Genomic DNA, 19,693 nt, shown 5'->3' with positions numbered 1-19,693 from the left:
ACACATGAAGATCCCTTGGTTAACTCACGTTAGGGAAACTTGCTTCAAGATTGGTCGCAGGGAACTCTGGGATACCCCAGAAGCTTCCTGCCTATCTGTTTCTAAAACCAATCTTGCTGAAGAACTAAGATACTTTCATCTAACACGCCTGCACATGGATCCTAACATAGGCAGGCTGACCGAACAGTTTCTCCAGATTAAACCGAACTATGGGAGGGAGTTATTCCTGGATCTGATTTTCCCTCCTCTAGCCAGGAAATTATATGTTCAATTTAGAATGGGTACCTTACCACTCAGGTCTTTCACTTCTAGATGGGACATTAAGAATAGTATTTCATGCCCTGCATGTGGCTACAAACTGGAGGATGAAATTCATGTGTTCTTTGTTTGTCCTGCGTACCTTACCCATAGGAAACGTTGGGTAAAATCGATTTGTAGGAACCTTGGTTTTAGAGATTGTGTTAATGCCCTGCGAGTTTTAAAATACGACACCCATCCCCCAATTGTGTTCGCAGTTTCACGCTTTCTTAATGCTGTATGGTTTCAGCGTAGGAAACCTTCCACCAATTTTTAATAATGTGAAAATTTTAATTTGATTATTTTATTCTGTTTTGGTGGTTAAAATGTGATCTGCTCCTGCTTTCGACATATAAATTGTTGTATTGTATTCTGCTTTTATGGCCCTTGTGGCCGAAATAAAGTTTTTTTTGACTTGGTTAAAGTAAACTAATGACAGGCTGGATACAAAATGCATGCATATATAAACATTGATCAAATTGACTTGAATAAACTTACAAAGAAAGGCTAAGAAGGGTTGATCTGATGTTTAATGCTGTGTCTGAGAGATAAGGGCTATAACTTTCTCGAAAAATTAGATTAGTGGGTAACAGCAAGGATGTGGTCTTAATTTTGGGCTAACACATTTAATTCAATAATATCATAATGCTAATTAGCAATAATATAATAATTTAACTTTTAGATCCTTTGATCTTTAAACCAGTCTTTGGATTTTCACTTTACAATAAATCATTTAGGTATTGGAGATCCATGGGTAAATATAAGAGTGAGCTGAGGCAGGGCCGACTTGCAGCTGCCGCAAGTAATGTGCACTATGGTTCTGCTAAAGAGATTTAATATGTCATCCATAACTATTGAAGGATACACAGTTGTTGAGACAGAAATTACTGCTTACCTGTAGCTTGGAGTGATAGATATGTTAAAGCCACCATATCCATAAAGGAATGCAGGATGGGAACCGTCTAATTTAATTCCCTTCTTATGAACGATGAACATTGGGATTTTGGTGCCATCCCTGCTGCTGTAGAACACCTACAAACAGAAAGAACAATTTGGATGTAGAGTTTTGCATTCATAGATACTCGATTGAGTGCTTACATTTCAATACTGAAAACTACATGTAAATCTTGGCCCTGGATATCCGCATTGCTAGGCTTTCCCTCAAGTTCATAAGTTAAAAGCACAATGCTGGGGTGTCAACTAAATAACAAAAGTATCAAATTTCTTAAGATAGCAGCCACCAAAATAGGCTCAGTCAGTACATCAAGTAGCCTGTGAAACGTGTACTTGGATTTAGAATTGATGGATTACAGTTAGGCCGGGACTAGTAAAACCGCTCATGGCTTGCCACTCCTAGGTCTTCCGCACTGTTTGCACCTTAAAGCGGACACGCATCGGACCAACGCACTCATAATGCAATAACTGAATGCACTGGGCCAGGCTGGAGCAACAGAACTAGTCAATCAGCCCCACAACTCACTCTCCGGAATTGGACTGTTTGAAACCATCTATCAAGTACGACACAACGCACTGACAGCACTTTACCCTAGCTTGCCCGAGTACCTTGAAAAGATCTGGGCCAGCCTCAAACAAGATATAAGCTGACTTTCCCCCCATTGTGAACTTGCAGATTGAACTGCGCAAACTAGCACTGGGCAGTTACGCTTCAGAATTCCAAGCGATACAAAAAAGGCTGGTTTTAATTTGTTTAGTTATGGGCTAATTACAACCTTTTTAAGAGTTCTTAGAATTCTAATACTTGTCTTATTTGTAAAGGTTTTTATTAACTGCACAATAAACATGACAATGACTATTACCTATTTCAAAAGGAGCACTGGCAAAGCAAATAGTTTTGCTGTTTGGATTGTGTGTTGGGGGACTTTAAAAAGGCCATCACTTGTGTACTAAGGTGCAGATAAAAGCATCTGGGAAATTGATATGACAGAGATAAAGGTTGCTTTATTTTCTGTAGCATTCATTTTCAGAAGCTTTACAAAAATAAAGCATACATAATCTACAATGAAGCACTGCAGAAGCATTAGCAAGAATGTCCTGACAAAAGTATTTGAAAAATAAACATGATTACAAATAAAGCATCCCTTTCCTATGTAGCATTTACTTTCCAGACACTTTTGCCATCACTTGTTCCCCAGAGCTACTGGGCTGCTTGCTGATTGATTTCAGGTCTAAAATAGTTCCCTTTGCGTTACAAAGAAGGTTAAAAGACAGGCTCAGACAGCCAAAAAGAAACAGTGAGATGAAAATTATCCAACATGTGATTGACAAGGTCTCGAGCGAATGGAGCAAAATACCCCTATAAATGAGGGGGGATGACAGAATGCTAGTTAAAGTAAGCATAGAAGACAATTTGTTCTCCATGATTGTATACCAATCACTGTGCCCTTATCAAGGAGGCATTTGCTCTGTCCTCTGACCCGCCACACGATATGGGATTACTATTTTAGCTACATTGGCTGTTCTTGAGAAGACTTCTTCTTACCAACACAGAGAGTTGTCCTATTGTGGAATTATTATTCATTGTCGCGCATGCCCTGACGAAGTTCACTTTTTGAACGAAACGTGTTGGCTGAGACTGTCTTCATATCGCTGTTGGATTATTACAATAAAGAACATTTCCATTGAAGAAAATTGACCACTTGGTGTGACTTAAACGGAACAATATGGTAGTGCACTGCTCCATTTTTTCTTAACACACAATAGTGTGTGTAAATCAACTGTAGAATGCACCTGTTCTACCTAGCACCACAGCTTGTGGGCTGAGGTTCGTGGCTACTTAAGAGGCACTTTCAACTGTGCGCTCAACATATATTGTTCAATGCTCGGATATCCTTATAAAATGGTTTATAAAGGACAGTAATTAGTCAAAATTAGTAAAATAGTCAAAATCGTACATTGGCATGTTTTCAATGTATATCTGGGAAAAGAGGCAAGGATTGAACCACATACAGTAGCCAGGGCAAAAACCTGCATTATAACACTATCTATACTCCCAAATGAAGAAACTGCTCACTTGCCCACCTATAGAGATCTCTGTAAAGACTATCAAACAAAGTTATGAGGCACATTTTATTGACAAAGAGAAAATGGTCTTGTGCCAAGAAAAAACATTGTTGCTCAACACTTCCTGTGCTTTATCAACCGTTCTTGGTACACCCCATGCATGTCGAATTTTATAGCTCATATCGAAAACTGAAATTTCAATACAGCTTTGAGGCTCCTTAATGAAAATTGGCAATGAATGCTCTAGACTGGTTAAAAACGTAAACCATGAAGTCGACGAACAGAGCCATTCTGCAAAGGCTCTGTTTGAATACCAGTAGGATCTGGGTTACAGATCGACTGGAAGATGGGTTCCATCGCTAATGCAAACAGCATTGGAATAATATGACACCCCTATCTCACGGCTTCTGTCAGTACAACTGGCTATATTTTCTAATTTTAGTTGCTGGTCGAACATAATTAGTTTAATATAGTCTTCCATGTGCAAACCCAGACAGACCTTAAAGTGAGCGTTACCGTCAGTCAATTCAGTTAAACGCAATCTCTACGTCAAGTGAGAGAAGAGCCACATGAGTATCAGACTTTCGGCCATTAACTATCAGGTTTAGAGCTAAAAGCATACTGTCATCTCTTTGCCTACCATCGACAAAACCAGACTGACATGTAGAAATTAGCGAAGATCAAACAACTTTTAGGCAATCCTCTTTTAGACAATTATATATAAACGACATGTAAATCTTAACATGCAATTTAAAAAAGTGCTATTGTACTTTAGGCCCTAAAGCGCTGTAAGTTGTGGCCAGGTAGGTGCAGTAGGAAGAGTGACTCGGATAAAATAAAAACTTTATTCACAAACTAAGTCAGGCTTTTCAAATGATTTATAAAAAAATGGAAAGTAATCATTGTCATAGGTCCTACTGCTTGGTAAGCTAAAGATGACTGCACATATCTCCTCTCTTAAAAGCAGTTCTTCTATGGTTGTCTGTGTTTGTGGGCCTGATTAAGATCTTGGCAGACAGGGTAACTCCGTCACAAACATGACGGATATCCCGTCCTCCAAATGACAAGTCCATTATATCCTATGGGACTTATAATATGGCGGGCAGAATATCTATCATGTTTGTGACAGTATCGCATCCACCAAGATCGTACTCATGCCCCAAGTCTAATCAGAGGAAATGTATAGTCTCTAATCATTCATAGTGCTAGTGCGAATATATAGTTTGGCTATAAATAAAGCATAAACAAGAACACACATGGGAATGTCAGAGTAGTCTTAAACAAATAGTGTTTGTGGTCTACAATCTATTTTACATAGTTACAGGTGTTTTTTAGACTTGGATTTAAGGATCAGCTTTCCAACCTCTATCATATTATGCAACGATTTTTGAGCTACGTCTCAACAACAGGCATTATAAAACACCCCTAGCTTTGCTGAGATTCCTATAAATCTTGTGAGAACAAGTCTGTGTGTCGTGTAGTTTCGATAAAGCTATATAAGATCTGCGTGTTTAGACAACAAACTGTGGGGTTGGTGTCCAGACTGACTCTAGACTTCTCCACCGGATATGTTCGCCTGTATACTAGGTAGCAAAAATAGAGCACACCACAACTATTTTCATTTAAATAAAGTGGTTAAAAAACAGGCAGCAGGTTGATGTAATCAACTACACAACCTTTTCCTAAAATAAACAGCGTGAGTATATGGGGATGCCTACTATGAAAATGCTGGATTATAGCAGCGAGCACAAAAAATAGTCAATACTTTTTCATATTTCTTCTTTGATTTTTGGTAATGTTAGGAGGTCACACAATTATTGATTGAGGCTACATTATTTCTGAAGTGGAACGTGGTAATGTGTCAGCAAACAACCACAAAAATCTATACAATACTTGAGATATGAGTTAAGTAGCCAGCATGTGAATTTTATATTTCATAGAACAATTTATAAACATTGAGTAGCTGCAACAATTCACAAACACACAAGGCATCGTTTTTATAAAGAACTAATTAATTGAACTGCATATTATCTTCAAGTACAGGTAAGCTACTGTTCAACAAATATCCTGGTAAAGATTTTGGAAAATGAACCCTCAGCAGCCCTGCTATAAAGCTTGAATAATAACCTTTTTTAAATTAGATCATCATATTGCACTTCAGCTATTAAGCTATTAAGAGGAGATGTAAATGTCACATGTGACTATTACCTAATATAATGGTCCTAAATTTACAGACTTTGGAAGATGGCATGTTGAGTCTGTCTTGCCTAGGGTCGGAATTATGACCTGCGATCGCTGATGTCAGTTGCAAGAATTAACCCACTGAGCCGTTGAACCTTATTCAAAGCTTTTATCCACCTTCTCATGCAAGATGGGCATCACCTATGAATGTGTTGATGGTTTGGTTGGATACTATATAACAGACCTATTCAGTAATCAGATGGTACATTTTTTAATACCAATAAAAGTTGCTATGTGCATGTAAAAAGCTCACTATTATGTGGATTTGGAAATGGTATATTTCCTGAACCTTAAAAACTAGCAAATCGTTTCTTGTTGAGGAGACTTTCGCGTGGATTGTACTGACAAACTCAGCCTAAAATATAACATACTCTTATAGTCCTTTTTTGTACACATTATCAACTTCATAGGTACCTTTGACTAATTGTAATAACAATAATATTAATCATAAAAATACAATTTCAACAATCTATTGAGATGAGAACGTAGATGATGCCCATGTACACTTTAGGTACAGCAACTATCAAGGCGTTGTAATAATACAACATTTGTCATTGACTTATTTTGAGTACTGAAGAAACTATACACACTCTTAGCAAAACAGTATTGACTACTTACAACACAAGAATTAATTTATGGTGGCCATCAAAAACATACAGATCATTGTCTTCCACATGCCCCAACATGCCTTCTTTTCACTCCGTTGAATTATTTGGTTCTCTAACCTGAATTTCAATGTAGCACTAGTTTTAACTTTGACATGTACAAAGTTTTGTCACCTTTAGTGACTAACACAAACGTATATATATATATATATATATATATATATATATATATATATATATATATATATATATATATATATATATATATATATATATATATATATGTGATCATGTGATCAAGGCCTCCTGTAGGCCGAAACGCGTCATGGCGGCTGTGTAAAGTTCCTGTCCGTAAATAAATAATTATTTGAAGCACTCAATTTGGGTCCGTGTTCGTCTCTGCGCTTGGATTGTGCGCGCTGGAGGAGGCGATTTCTGGCGACATATATATATATATATATATATATATATATACACAAACATACATACATACAGCTATATAAATATGTACACACACAGACACTACACAGACACACACATATATACACGTGTATATCTATATATTTATTTTGATGCAAAAAAGAAATGTTACAGTGACATCATAGTTAGGTGAGTGTGTGTGTTTAAAAAACATCATTTTAAACTTGAAAACCTCTGCAATGCACCAGTCCCTCCATTTCGGTAATGCTGTTCAGCCATTTTGTCTGTGGCGTTGTCTAAAGTTGTTAAGGGAAATTAAATGGTGAAAAAAAGTTTTGCCCCATCTCTCATTTTCTCGACCTCCAGCTTGATGAATCACCCCAAAAGTTTCCAGGAAGGTGTTGAAGTGGATAAACTTTTTTTGTAAAGTTTTGTGAATATTTGCTAAAGGTTATCATCAGAACACAAAAAAAAATCCTATGGAAACTCAGTCCTTTTAATACCTACACAGTGGCAACTGTATATATATATATATATATATATATATATATATATATATATATATATATATATATATATATATATATATATATATATATATATATATATATATATACATACATATTACCTACTGGCGGTCGCCAGTAGGTAGTTATAGTTAGGACCCGGTTTCCATAGGAAAACCGCAACATTCTATTTGGAATAACTTTGGCGCCGGTCGACGAATCCTCGCAAAATTTTCAAAATAGGTGGGGCGCTACGCTCCGCTCCTACCCTGAAAGTCTCGGGGGGATTCTTCAAGCGGGGGTTGAGAAAAAAGGGGGGTCCCAAAACGCGTTTTCCCCATGCATTTTTCCATAGGACCTTTAGACACAGCTACAGCCCGAACGGCTGAACAGTTACTTGAAATTTGGCAGAGAGGTAGTCCTCAGGTCAAGGAAGTGCCTTTTGTAGGTCTGGTGTAAATCTGTTCAGTAGTTCCTGAGAAAATAGCATTTAAATCAATATATATATCTGTGGCAGCTTACGGTGCGCTTACGGTGCGCTTACCGTACGCGCACGCCGCCGTGTGCGAGCGCGATTCTGATTGGCTGTTAGATCTTAGTAAACATTCGAATCGGTCGAAACCAGGAAGCGGCGGCCGCCATTTTCTCTCTCGCAGTCTGAGGGGGTGTAAAACAAAGGTGGATAACGTGAAAAGGGGGCAGGCTGGACAGTTCCTGACCCCCTAGCCTTTGTCAGGGGGTCTCAGAAGGACCCCCAAGGGCAAAAAATTAATTAACATTTTTTTTTAAAAAAATCGCCGAATGCGCGCAGCGTACGCGCACGGCGTAAACGGAGAAATTTCACGAAATTCGCGGAATTACGCGTCCCGTGCGCGCACGGTTAAAAATTTTTTCCAAAAAGGAAAGCTTAAAAAAAAAAAAATAATTGTGAGGTAAGGTTGGCTCTTAAAAGAGCCGTTGGGTTCATAGAGGGATGGAGGAAAGAAAGAATGGGAATATTATGAGCGTCTACAAACGTGCTGGTCTATCTTATTGTTAATAAGGGGAACACTGGTCTCCCCAAAAACAATAAGACCAGAACACGTTATACACCTCATTACAACCCTCCCAAATCGAGGGTTGACGTCCAGAGGAGCAGAAGAAGGTGATGCTCCCACCTCAGAGGAAGGGGTCAGCTGAGCTGCCGATGATGTACTCGGCTGAGCTTCTGAGGCTGGGCTCTGGTGACTTACTGAAGAGTTTTCTCCAGTATGTCTAGCAAAGGTCCTGGGATGTCTATCCTGAAGGTGTCTCATCATAGAGTGATTTCCAAAGGAATATTTCTTCCTTGGATTCCCTCTAGATAAAACACGGTCACAAAGTGTGCAAGTGACCAGTGGAACATTGACCTTTTTCTCCCCCTCTGGAAAAGTAAAATACTCCCATACAAAAGAAGTCTTCTGTTTCCTCCTTCTCTGGATGATGGTGGTGCTGCTAGCCTCACTCTCAGAAGAGGTCTGCTGTTCTGCCATTGTATCCCAAAGACAATTCAGCTCCTGCTCCTAGAGAATCACAAGCAGTAATGAGGGGAATGGGTGTGGTGTGGGAAGTTTCTGGAACTGAAAGTAATTTCAACCAATGAAAAGTGTTCTTTGTGGATCACATGACCTACCGTGCGCGCTCCGTAAGCTCACGGTACGCGCTCGTAAACAAGTACGCATGCGCAAACGTGACGCTTACGGAGCGCTTACGGAGCGCGTACGCAAGATGCACTCGCGCATGCGCATTACACGCCCCTGCGTAACCGCGACGTTGCTTCCGCGTGTACGCGTACGTCACGCACGTATCACGTAGGCGCGCTGTACTTATGACGTGCTGAGCACGTAGCGTCAGCTTACGGTACGCGTATCCTATTACGTACGCGCACCGTACTTATGACGTACGGAGCGCGTACCGTCAGCTTACCGTACGCGCACGGAAAAAAATGCATAAACAAAAAAAAAAACCTTTCCATAATGCAGGATATAGTACATATATTATTTTATAGATAGGTTTACAAAAAATGTCAAAAAAAAATTTGCATTTAAAAAACCGTACAAATTCACTGAAAAAAAACATGGGTTTCACACACGTTATAGTTAGGAATTAGCATTTAAAAAACCTTGCAAATTCACTGAAAAAACCATAGGTTTCACACATGTTATAGTTAGCTGGAAATTTTACTGATAAAAAACCAATGAAATTCCCTCGTTATAGTTAGTGCAGGCAACTATAACTCACGCGACCGTAATCCTCTGCTGATGCTAATACTGTATTTAGACACTTATTTGCCCATGTCTTCTTCCATTAAATTTTAGCTATACATATATTACAAATATTTTTTTTTCATAAAGACACATATGTAATCAGCAGAGGATTGCGGTCGCGTGAGTTATAGTTGCCTGCACTAACTATAACGGGGGAATTTCATTGGTTTTTTATCAGTAAAATTTCCAGCTAACTAGAACGTGTGAAACCTATGGTTTTTTCAGTGAATATATATATATATAAAACTCAGTGGCAGTTGCCATTGGGCAGTTACAGTCCACAGCTGTAATACTGTGCCTGGAGCGGTAAAAGACTTATCATTTTACAGCTCGGCTTGGATGACATTGTGCTAACCCTATGCTTGAAGACTTTGCTGTAGGAATGGCAAAATACTTTGTGCCTTTCTAGCTGAGCGTAGAAGGCAATGTGCTAATCCTATACTTGAAAACTTTGCTAGAAAAACACACATTTGAGGTGAGCAGATTGAGAGTGTCGCTGGTGTTCTGGGGTGCTCCATATAGGCACTGCTCTCCACCTGAACGTGGAAACTAACCAGAGTTCTCTGCTTCTTTTTTGCATAAAGTATGCAGCACTTTAAGCCTGAAAGGGTATTGTTTTGACTTATACTGGGTGCTCCCTTGTGTCTGGACAAAGCTAAACCTCTCTGTAGAGCTATAAGGATACAGAAATCTGGTTCGCCGGAAAAGGTGCGTCGGAGAAGACATGAGAAGAGAAACTGGTGAAGACGAAAGAGAAGCTGATGATCGAAGCCAAGTCTTTGGTCCTGCGAAATGAGACCCTGCCAGTACATCGTTCATGTGTGGCCAGTGCAGCCTTGAACGGCCAAGGGCATCACAAGAAAGATGTTCTACTTCATCTGGAACTCCAAGATGGACAGTGTGAGGAGGGAGGTGATATTCAAGACCCACCACAAGGGAGTCAGACATTGTCAGCATTCTGAGGGGAATCTTCGTGTACCACTGTGTGAGAAGCACCCGGAGGACAGAAGATGAAAGCCATGCTGGCTTTCTGAAAACATGCTTCGTCCTATTGCCAATGTTGAGTTGCCTCAGATGCGCTGAGGGAGTGAGCACTGTCCCCTACAACTGGGATATCCCGGGGTTCTACAAGGAAGTGGAAAAGTTGGTCAAGGAGTTTGGTCTGGTGGCTGTTGCCCCAAACAAGTGGACTCCAAAAAACGTCCAATGCCAGATCCGTGTGAGGGATGTCAGCGTACTGATCGGTGCCCTCTCATCTTACAGCAGACCACGTGGGGGGGAACGATGCCTCCAATCACCTGACCAACTACCACAAAGACATCACCTGGATGGCCATCCAAGGAGGTATGCCAGTGAGAGCCTTCATACAAGAAAGAAGGACACAACTCCTGCCCGAGAGAATGCACCGCAGACAATACGTCCTACGATCTCTTCTGGGAATGCGCCTACGCCAAGGACCTGCTGAAGGTCCTAAGCACGGAGCTTAGGTCCTGCATACCAACATCATGCATCATCGCAGACTCGGTAATGTATGATTTGTGTCCAGGGACACACACACTCAGGGACCTCCAGGACTCCTAGAGGTTCCTGTGCTGCTTTAAAGATGTTCTTCTATACTCCAGAAACCGGGTGGTAGTAGGGAAGAAGGAGACATCAATCCTGGGCTGTCGGAAGATGATCCTCAGTCTCCCGCGTGACTACTCAGCACTGGATGGACCAGTGGATCTGACGACAACAGCAACAATGACATCTGAGGACTCAAAGGGCTCCCTCTGTACCCTTACACAGGGGGGCCTGGAGAGCCACGCAGCTCCCCTCCCTGAGCCTCTTAAGGGCAAGGGGACCCCATCCACTGGTGCCAGCTCATTAGCTAGGTCATGGGGAGCCCACCCCTGGACCTATCGGTTTCCATGCCCGCACCAGCGCGGGCAGGGAATCCTTTGTTTGCTCCCACTAGGCGGGCGCATTTTTTTAATCTCCCGCCATGCATGAGCAAACACAAAGTCTGATCTCAGCTAGCTGGGAGTGGACTTTTGATCCGTTTCCCTGCCCGCACTGATGTGGATAGGGAAACAGATCAACATATTGCCCCCGCCTTGAGGGAGCAGCACAAGTAGCTGCTCCTGCTGGCAGAAGCAATGCTGGCTCCGGCTGTATGTGGGGAGCTGGCTGGGGCCGCAGGGCTCACCCCGCAGCCTCCGAGTGAATGTATGGTGGGTGGGTGCCTGGGTGGGCACCAGAGCACCTACACAACTTTAATAATGTGGGCCCCAGGGGATAGGGTCCATGGGGCCAGAAAGGGTTTGGGGAAGGAGGATTTGCAGCCCCCCTCCCCTTTGTTTTAAATAGTGGCCCTTGGGGAATGGGGTCCCCAAAGCTGAATAAGGCTCTTGAAAGGGGGGCCCGAGGATCCCCTCCCTTTAAATGAAAATAAAAAGGCCCTAGGGGATGGGGCCCCAGGGTCTAAAGAGACTAAGGGAGGGGGGGCATGAGGCCCTCTCTCTTTTTATGTGAGTTTTGGCCCAGGGGTGGGGTCCACAGGGCCTGAAAAGGCTCAAAGGGAGGGGCACTAGTCCCCCATCCCCTCGAAAACACATAAGACACAGGGTTATGGGGCCCACAGGGCCTAATGAGGGTCGGGAAAGGAGGCTGAGAGTACACTCTCCCCTAAAAAAAAGAAGAAATAGGAATAGCCTTGGGAATGGACTGCTCAGGGGCTAGTAAGTTTCGTGGAGGGGGGCCTATATGTCTTCCTCCCCTTTAAAAAGCATAAGGCCCAGAGGGCCTTGGGGATGTGTCTCCAGAGCCTATTAAGGCTTTGGGAGGGGGGCCAACTGGCCCGGCCTTTTAAAAACAAACATAAGGTACTGGGGTCCCCAGGGCCTTAATGAGGCTCTGGGAGGAGGGGCCACTTGATCAGCTGCCCCTTTAAAAACATAAGGCCCAATGGGGATGTTTGCCACAGGGTCTGGCTCTGTGCCGAACCTTCCAGTGGCGTGCACGGTGGGAGTTTGGCTTTACATATGGTAATAAAATATTACTTTACGTTAAAAAAAACTAGAAATTCACTGAGAAAAAACAAAGGTTATAGTAACATTATAGTTAAGTGAATAGGTCAGTGATCAAATTAATGTAAACCAAAAAAACACAGCAATTCATCAGTTGTCAACTGTCACCTGCACACAGGGTTACTCTTCAATGCAACATTTATAACATGTTCAATACCTGTACACAGCTATGATGCATTTGGAGCACATGCATTTTTTAAACACGCCCATTAGCTGGACACAGGTGTACAAAATTAGATAAAGAGTACTATGACAGCTACACACCACTATGTAATCTATAAATCAGTTTAACACACTCATTGGATGATGTCATCAGTGAAGTCATCAATGTCATTTGAGATGTCATCAGTGAAGTCATAAATGATATCATGCAATATATGAGTGATGTAATATGTGAGGTCATAAGCAGTGCATGGGGGCGCAAGTTATAGTGCTCTGCTAACTATAACCGGTGAATTTCGGTGTTTTTTTGTTTTTTAGGTCAAAACGTTAATGTTGTCTGACAGTGAAAATATATATACACACACACACACACACACACGCACACACACACACACACACACATATACATACACACATACATATACATACATGTGATATAGTTGTTTAGACCTTTAACCACTGAGGATCCTGTGCCTCAAAAATGAATATGTTTGCTAAGTGGCACTCAGACAACATTAGCTGTATTGATACTACCCAGCGGGGTAAGACATACCGCGTTTGGTGTTTGGCTGTATGGCTTATATTTCACTTAAAATCGGCCATTGTTCACTATCCCCAATCTTTTGTCACTATAGATGCTGTGCGTGTAACAGAAGATGACTAAACCGATATGATCAGGCTAAAAACTGTTCAGTGCTATCAGTTACAAGTCAGACATTAGTGTGGTTTGAAAGATCGCTTCCTATTTCAAAGTGGTTCAGTTTCAAAGAAACAGATCAGCAAATCAGCCTATTGTGTTAAGATGTATAATGAGGGACCATGTTTATGCTGAGTTTCCATAGGAAAAGCATTTTTTTGTTTTCTTAATAACAATGGCACAATTCAATGCATCTGCAAGAAACCTTAAAAAAGAAAGGTTCATAAAGTTAATCCACTGTAGCTCCTCTGTTGTAAGATTGGCGCTTATCCATCAAGCATGGGCCAAGAGAAAGGGGCGGGATGTTCCAAAGGAAGGCCACTGGTAGAGAGGGAGAATAAATGAAGCATTGAAATCTACCATGGTCAAGTTACTAGGCTTTTTTTTTTTTACTGATGACTAACTACTTTTGCCATAACTTTCATAACCATCTGTAAAATTAGATTTCATCTTCCAGCTTTAAAGCAATATCTACATTGTATTGTGTCACAGTGAGGAACAATGTGAAATTGGTGGTAGAGTTGAATTGGATCAAATAACTGAATTCTGCTGCAAACTGCCACAATAGTCTTGGGCGTATGCACTTGATTTGTCTTTTGGAGTAGGTGTCCTAGCTGGGGTGAACTGTGAACAGCATGGATCCACATGGAACTAGTATGTAAGACTTGGCCTTAAGGGGGAGTCATCTGTGCCAGGATGGTCAGTGGCACCAAGGTAATGTTGCTACACAGATTCTCACAAAGGCTAGCAAGCTCAGGAAGAAGAGCATCATTGACATGTATTTGCTTTTCTGCTGTTCAGGGTGGTCATTCTTGTATTTCTCAACTCACCCAACAACCAACCAATATGGTCTAGAAAGTAGGGTGCAGTGATCTTAGGGTGCAGAAACAAATTAAAGTAAGAGGGCTTGGTTCTAAATGTATAATCCACTTCAAAACACAGGTAGTGCAATTTGTTTCATAAATGTAATATCTATCTGATTTCTTAAGCAGAGGAATTACCAACTGTGCTATGGAACCATCGTTAATTTCTCTGGAGGTGAATTCTCCTGTGAAAATAAGAGCCATGGACAAATTACATCACCAATGCTTTCACAATGTTTATAACTAGCCTCCACTCTCAAAATCAGCCCCAGAGTCATAATCAAAGTAAATTAGAATTAAATAAACAGAAAATAAGCAGTAAATAGATTAATAGTGCACCAGAAAGCTTCCCAATAACGGCTAAGACAGGTCAAAGTTCTCAAGGACTGAAATAAGTGGGTGGACAGCAGATATACTTTTACCTAGGAAAGTGGAAAATGTCAAACTAAAAAAAAGCAAAGCTGCAACGTCGTTCATTAAGGGACCAGACTACAAGGCCGTCTCTGATTTAGTCAGCCACTAGATAACAAAAGTAAAATCAGTCTGCTACAGAAAGTAAGATGTGCCTTGTGCAAAAGTTGATGTCCAATACCCATGAAATAAGCAGTCGATTCACCCTTGTCTCCCCACTTTTACAATCTAATGATAGCCGTTATACCTCCAATGCGCTGTACTCCTTTTTATCACTCTTTGTATGCTTGACTCACATGAGCAATGTGCTGTTACCTTACTCATTCATGTGGTACCTTCTGCTATTTTGATACGTTGTCCACTTTTTAAATGGTGCTCCTAATATATTTAAATAGTTTCTATTTGTATCAGCATTTGTGTTATACACTTATAGTCTAAATAGAGGAACCTTCCTAAATCCTTTGGTTATAGCTGGTTTATCCTTCAACCAGAAATGAATGAGAAATTACCCCAATAGAACCACTGTTTTTACTGAGCCTATATCCAGGAACCAAGGTGTATCAGCAGCCCTAATCATTCATTCAAAGGTGAATTAAGAGCATTGAGTAACGTGTGGAGAAGAAGCATTCGGCAAATCATTTAGCTGTAAAGAAATCTGAAATATGTTAAAAAGATTAGCCTCAAGTGGGGCAGATAGGAGAAAGTGGTTTAAAGTGTTGTGGACAATGGACAACCATTGCTTCACAGAACAATAAAGTCGTACATCCATATATTGCAACAACTGCTAAAGAGGAACAAATATAAATATTGTCTGGTGATTAAGCAAGGACTATGCCAGTTGCATAACATAAGCCCCCAAACTCCAGGGGGCCCCCTCAGCACAGCACCCGGACCTGAGAGCTCTTGACTGAGTCAGGAAGGGGCCCTTCCCTGTACTTTGCAGAGGGAGCCCGTCCTGCTTCGTTATGCCACTGGACTATGCCTGCACCTTCTACAGGGTACAAGAAATTTCTATTAACACATGTTGTCCCCCGCTTCTGCATCAGACTTCATTGTGATTCACAAACTCCATTATCATTGGTGAAAGAATTAATGAAATGTACTTCCCAAGGAAATCCTGGTAACAGATCTAGAGCCCTTTCGCTTGGTTACTCATGCATACCCAAAGAGTTACACAAGAAATACACAACATGATGTTTCAATATTTATTGAAGCAGTGTGATGCTGGAGTAAAATATGCGCGCTGCATTAATCAATAGAAAGAAACAGAATTGTGTGATCGGCATTACGAGAAGGTTGAAGATAAATAATTCAACCATCATGCGGTTTACAGAGAATACATGTTTGCATATCAGAACTGTAAAATATTGTACTCCTATCTAGCGCTACCTAACATAGCGTGCCGAGGGTGGATGAATCTGCCAAATCCCTGTAGGGTTATCTATATCCTCCATTACCTGCTGGTAAGTGTCATCAGGGTGCCCATCTTGGTGGAGAGCTAGCCATCATCCCTCACAAGAGGTAAACAGAAATCAGATGGGCTGGAATTCCAGCATGGGCGACTTTTCACTGCCAGCAAACTGCTCCTCTAACTAAACAAGGGAATGATGTTGTTTATATAATAACCATCACCCATGTTGCCATGCCAAAGTCCCAGTCAGGTCGGTATTGTTGATACTATTGTGCTACCTTAGGCGTCAAACAGACAATAACAAACAATATTTTTCACTGTGAACTTTCCCCTTGTACATATTGTTTAAGATATTTAATAATATGCCTACGAAGTGGAAATGTAAGCAAAGCTAATTCAGACAATATTGTCCTGCACAGGCAAGCAAGCAAATGAGTGTCAAATGTCATTGTGTTTTAGCAAAGAAGGCGATTTAAAAACATGAGCATGTGAAATGGTGGTGTTCCTATTCGGGCCTATATTGTGCCCACATGACAGCAGATGCAGAGTGATATAAATGCAGGTCCTTAATTACTGGAAGCTAGTGCAGTGCTGACAGATGAAAGTGAAAGATATTAGTGGAGCTAAATCTAAGAGTAGTCTGGTGGTAATCCTTCAGGTTGAGATGCCAAATAGTAAGCAAGACTCAATTACAGTTAATTCTGCAGTCCACGGCGATGACAGGAACAGCTTTCTTCAACATCCGAATACAATAGAAGCAAAATGCGGAAATTCTAGTTATCTATCCTGAAAAGCAGAAATTGTAATATAAAATTACAAAACTTTCTAGCAGTCATCAGGGGTTGAGCAAAGCTCATTTGACCACCACCCTGGGGAAAAAAGGGCCAAAATATTACATTTTTGATCTTACCACCGATTAGTTTTGGCAAATTTTCTAGCATCCTGGAGGCCATCGCAGAGAGACACTGGCAGGATTTCTCTTGAAGACTACCCGAGCTTCCTTGGAAAGATGAGATTACTTGGGTATCTTATGCATAGGGCACAAGGGTAAAACTGAGAAATCAAATAAGAATAGCCAGAGGGGCAAGAAAAAATCTGAAACAAGTTGGCTTCAATGATGAGCTCTGTGGAACCACACAAGTATGATGCTTTGGTGGGAAAAGAAAAAGGAGCCTATCATCTGCCAGGGTACAGTTACTAACAAAAGATGCTGGTTAAGGCCTTTGCCTCAAAGTCCTAGTTGATGAAGCCGATTGAAGAGAATAGGATGAGATACAGTGTTGAAAGGAGCACTGAGGTCAAGAAGAATCAATGCTCCTCTGACATCCCCATCTATTCTTCACTCCAGGTTTGCATATATTGCATTTTACTCCACACAAGTGTACACCCACACATTAATGAAAAATGTCAATCAACCTCTGGATGTCATAGGTGAGTTGGCCCAGCTGGTGCTGAGCTACAGGGTGTGCAGTCTAGTTTCTGCTTGTCTTCCCAGACTTTCAGCGAAATGAACTATCTTTGGGCTTGTGTACCTGGCTCATAAACGTCTGGACTAATTGATTGCTCATCAATAGTTTCTGACGATTCTTTATAGATTGTGTGCATCCAGGTCATTATATGTAAATTGTCCAGTCTTGCTGAATCCCAAAGTACAAGTAAATTTTGGTAGAAAAATCAGAACATGATCAGAGGCTACTAATGCAAGAAAAAGTTAATCTGTTCTCTAAATGTTGGTTATATGTGCTCTGATTTTGTATCGGACCCTCTGATGGAGACACTTTCAATGGAAAAGAATGCCTTGATAGGAACATGAGGTCACTGATCAGTGAAGAGGAAGGAGAGCCATTTCATTTTTTTACCATTCATTTATTTATGTACACATGGGAATTATACAGCAAGAACCTAGCTGTAAAGCATTAGAGTTATGTACAAAAATAAAAACACACAGCCTACCTTATAACAGCTACTGGCAATGTCACATTTGTAAAAGAACAGGACAGTGGTTATAGCAGCACTGTAGAGGTAGTGAGTGGACTGTGCTATTCAGAATGTCATCTAATTTTAACAATATTATACCAGCCCTGTCGTAAATCCAAGTTTTAATAACAGTACTAATGATATTAAAGTGCAAAAAACGTAATAAAAAATGCCTACTTCTCAGCATTATAGTTTATGTACGAACGAGTATATTCTGTTATTATTAAAAAATAATAATTAAGAGCACTACATACTATACCGGGACGCACTCGCTACTCTACAGAGTGGTTTCTGAAAAATATAGTTAACAAAACTAATTTTCTGTGTGATTTCCTCTGGACTCCCAGATATTTGCCACCTAAGCTAGAAACCTCAGGGTGCTCTTCGGTCCAGCCATTAAAATGGAAACATTCATTCCAATCAGCCACCGCAGCATGCTTTGCAAGGATTCCAAATTCCCACAATCTGATCACGCATCCCACTCCATACTGCCACAACACTTATCAACTCACTAGTATTCAGTGGGTCAATTACTGCAATAGCTTTTTTTGGTTTATCTCTGCAATAACTTCTACTTGCCAGTAGACAGGGCCCTAAACGTTCCTACCCGAGCTCCGTAGGCTTGCTTGGGCAACTTACAACTCAACACACCATCACCAAGCCAGCTGGCTTAGCACCAAGAATGGACCAAGTGTACTAGCACTAGTATTTAAATACGTAAAAAGCTAAATTCCTAAGTACCGAGCTGACACCTTATCACACTACACTACAGCTCGAAACTTAGGGTCCATCAACCACAAACTTCTAACAAAACCAAAACCACCCGGCGCTGCTGTCATGCTTTTAAGGCTTTTTTATGTGGTCGCAGGCCCACCACATCGAAACTTCCTTCCACGCAAGGTTTGCGCAATTCACTCTTCACGAACTCGAAACTGCACTGAAAACACATCAGCAGTTACATGAAGGACAGGAGGGTTCACTTGTTTGTAAATAAGTGCACCTTCTTAATAAATATGTACACTTCAAGACTGTATCTTCTGCTAGTTGACAAATGGGTGTTAGTATTTTATGTGAATATGTATGGTACTTTTCATTCTTTTATGCTCTGTTAGCTAACAGATATGTGTTTGTCTCTGCCAATTAGATCAATGCTTTTGGCAAATGTTTATCTAAACATTTTAAGTTAATTCTCCTGCATTATTTACCGTACGTATGTCACCACAGTACCTCTACTGTTGCTATGTACAATATTTCTGATAGAAAGGTTATTGTTGCTAAACAATAAATAAGTCAATTAATGAATACATTTTAGTTTTGCATTCAAAATGAGCAATGCAGACCATGATTTATCCGTGACCTACAGATTACCAGAAGCTGAATAACACCACTAAGCAGAGAAGCCAAAACAATCACGCATACGTATTCACATGAGCGGCTCCGGGTCCCATAAGATGCCTATTGTCTGCAGAGTCACACAGGGTACCACACTTTCCCCTATCATCTTCAACCTCTACATGGTTGAGCCACCTGGTGCTCTAGTCACAGATAAACAGCGGTCAGTTTCACCAACATTATGATGATACAAAATTCTATGTGAAATTCTCTTCTGCTGCAGACCTACAACGCCTGAAACGCTACATCCAACATCATTCTCACTTGGATGTCCAGAGTCTACCTGGTGATGAACTAAACCTTGACAGAATTCCTGCTATTTGCCAAGAAGAACAAA

The 19,693-nt window shown here is 40.9% G+C and overlaps 1 protein-coding gene across 2 annotated transcripts in view; it reads right to left on the bottom strand.

The window, feature by feature from the left end:
• The window catches only part of PREP (prolyl endopeptidase), a 692,721-nt gene that overhangs the window by 135,359 nt on the left and 537,669 nt on the right, over positions 1 to 19,693 (bottom strand). For both annotated transcript variants that reach the window (XM_085611249.1, XM_085611250.1), the window contains exon 11: positions 1,193 to 1,329. In XM_085611249.1, coding sequence (XP_085467375.1) covers positions 1,193 to 1,329 — 137 coding nt within the window. The remainder of the gene's footprint in view (positions 1 to 1,192; positions 1,330 to 19,693) is intronic.

The sequence above is a fragment of the Triturus cristatus genome, chromosome 6, assembly GCF_964204655.1.
Source record: "Triturus cristatus chromosome 6, aTriCri1.1, whole genome shotgun sequence".
Lineage (NCBI taxonomy): Eukaryota > Metazoa > Chordata > Amphibia > Caudata > Salamandridae > Triturus > Triturus cristatus.
Note: the sequence above shows the minus strand (reverse complement) of the source record. Positions and strands in the feature narration are given on the sequence as shown.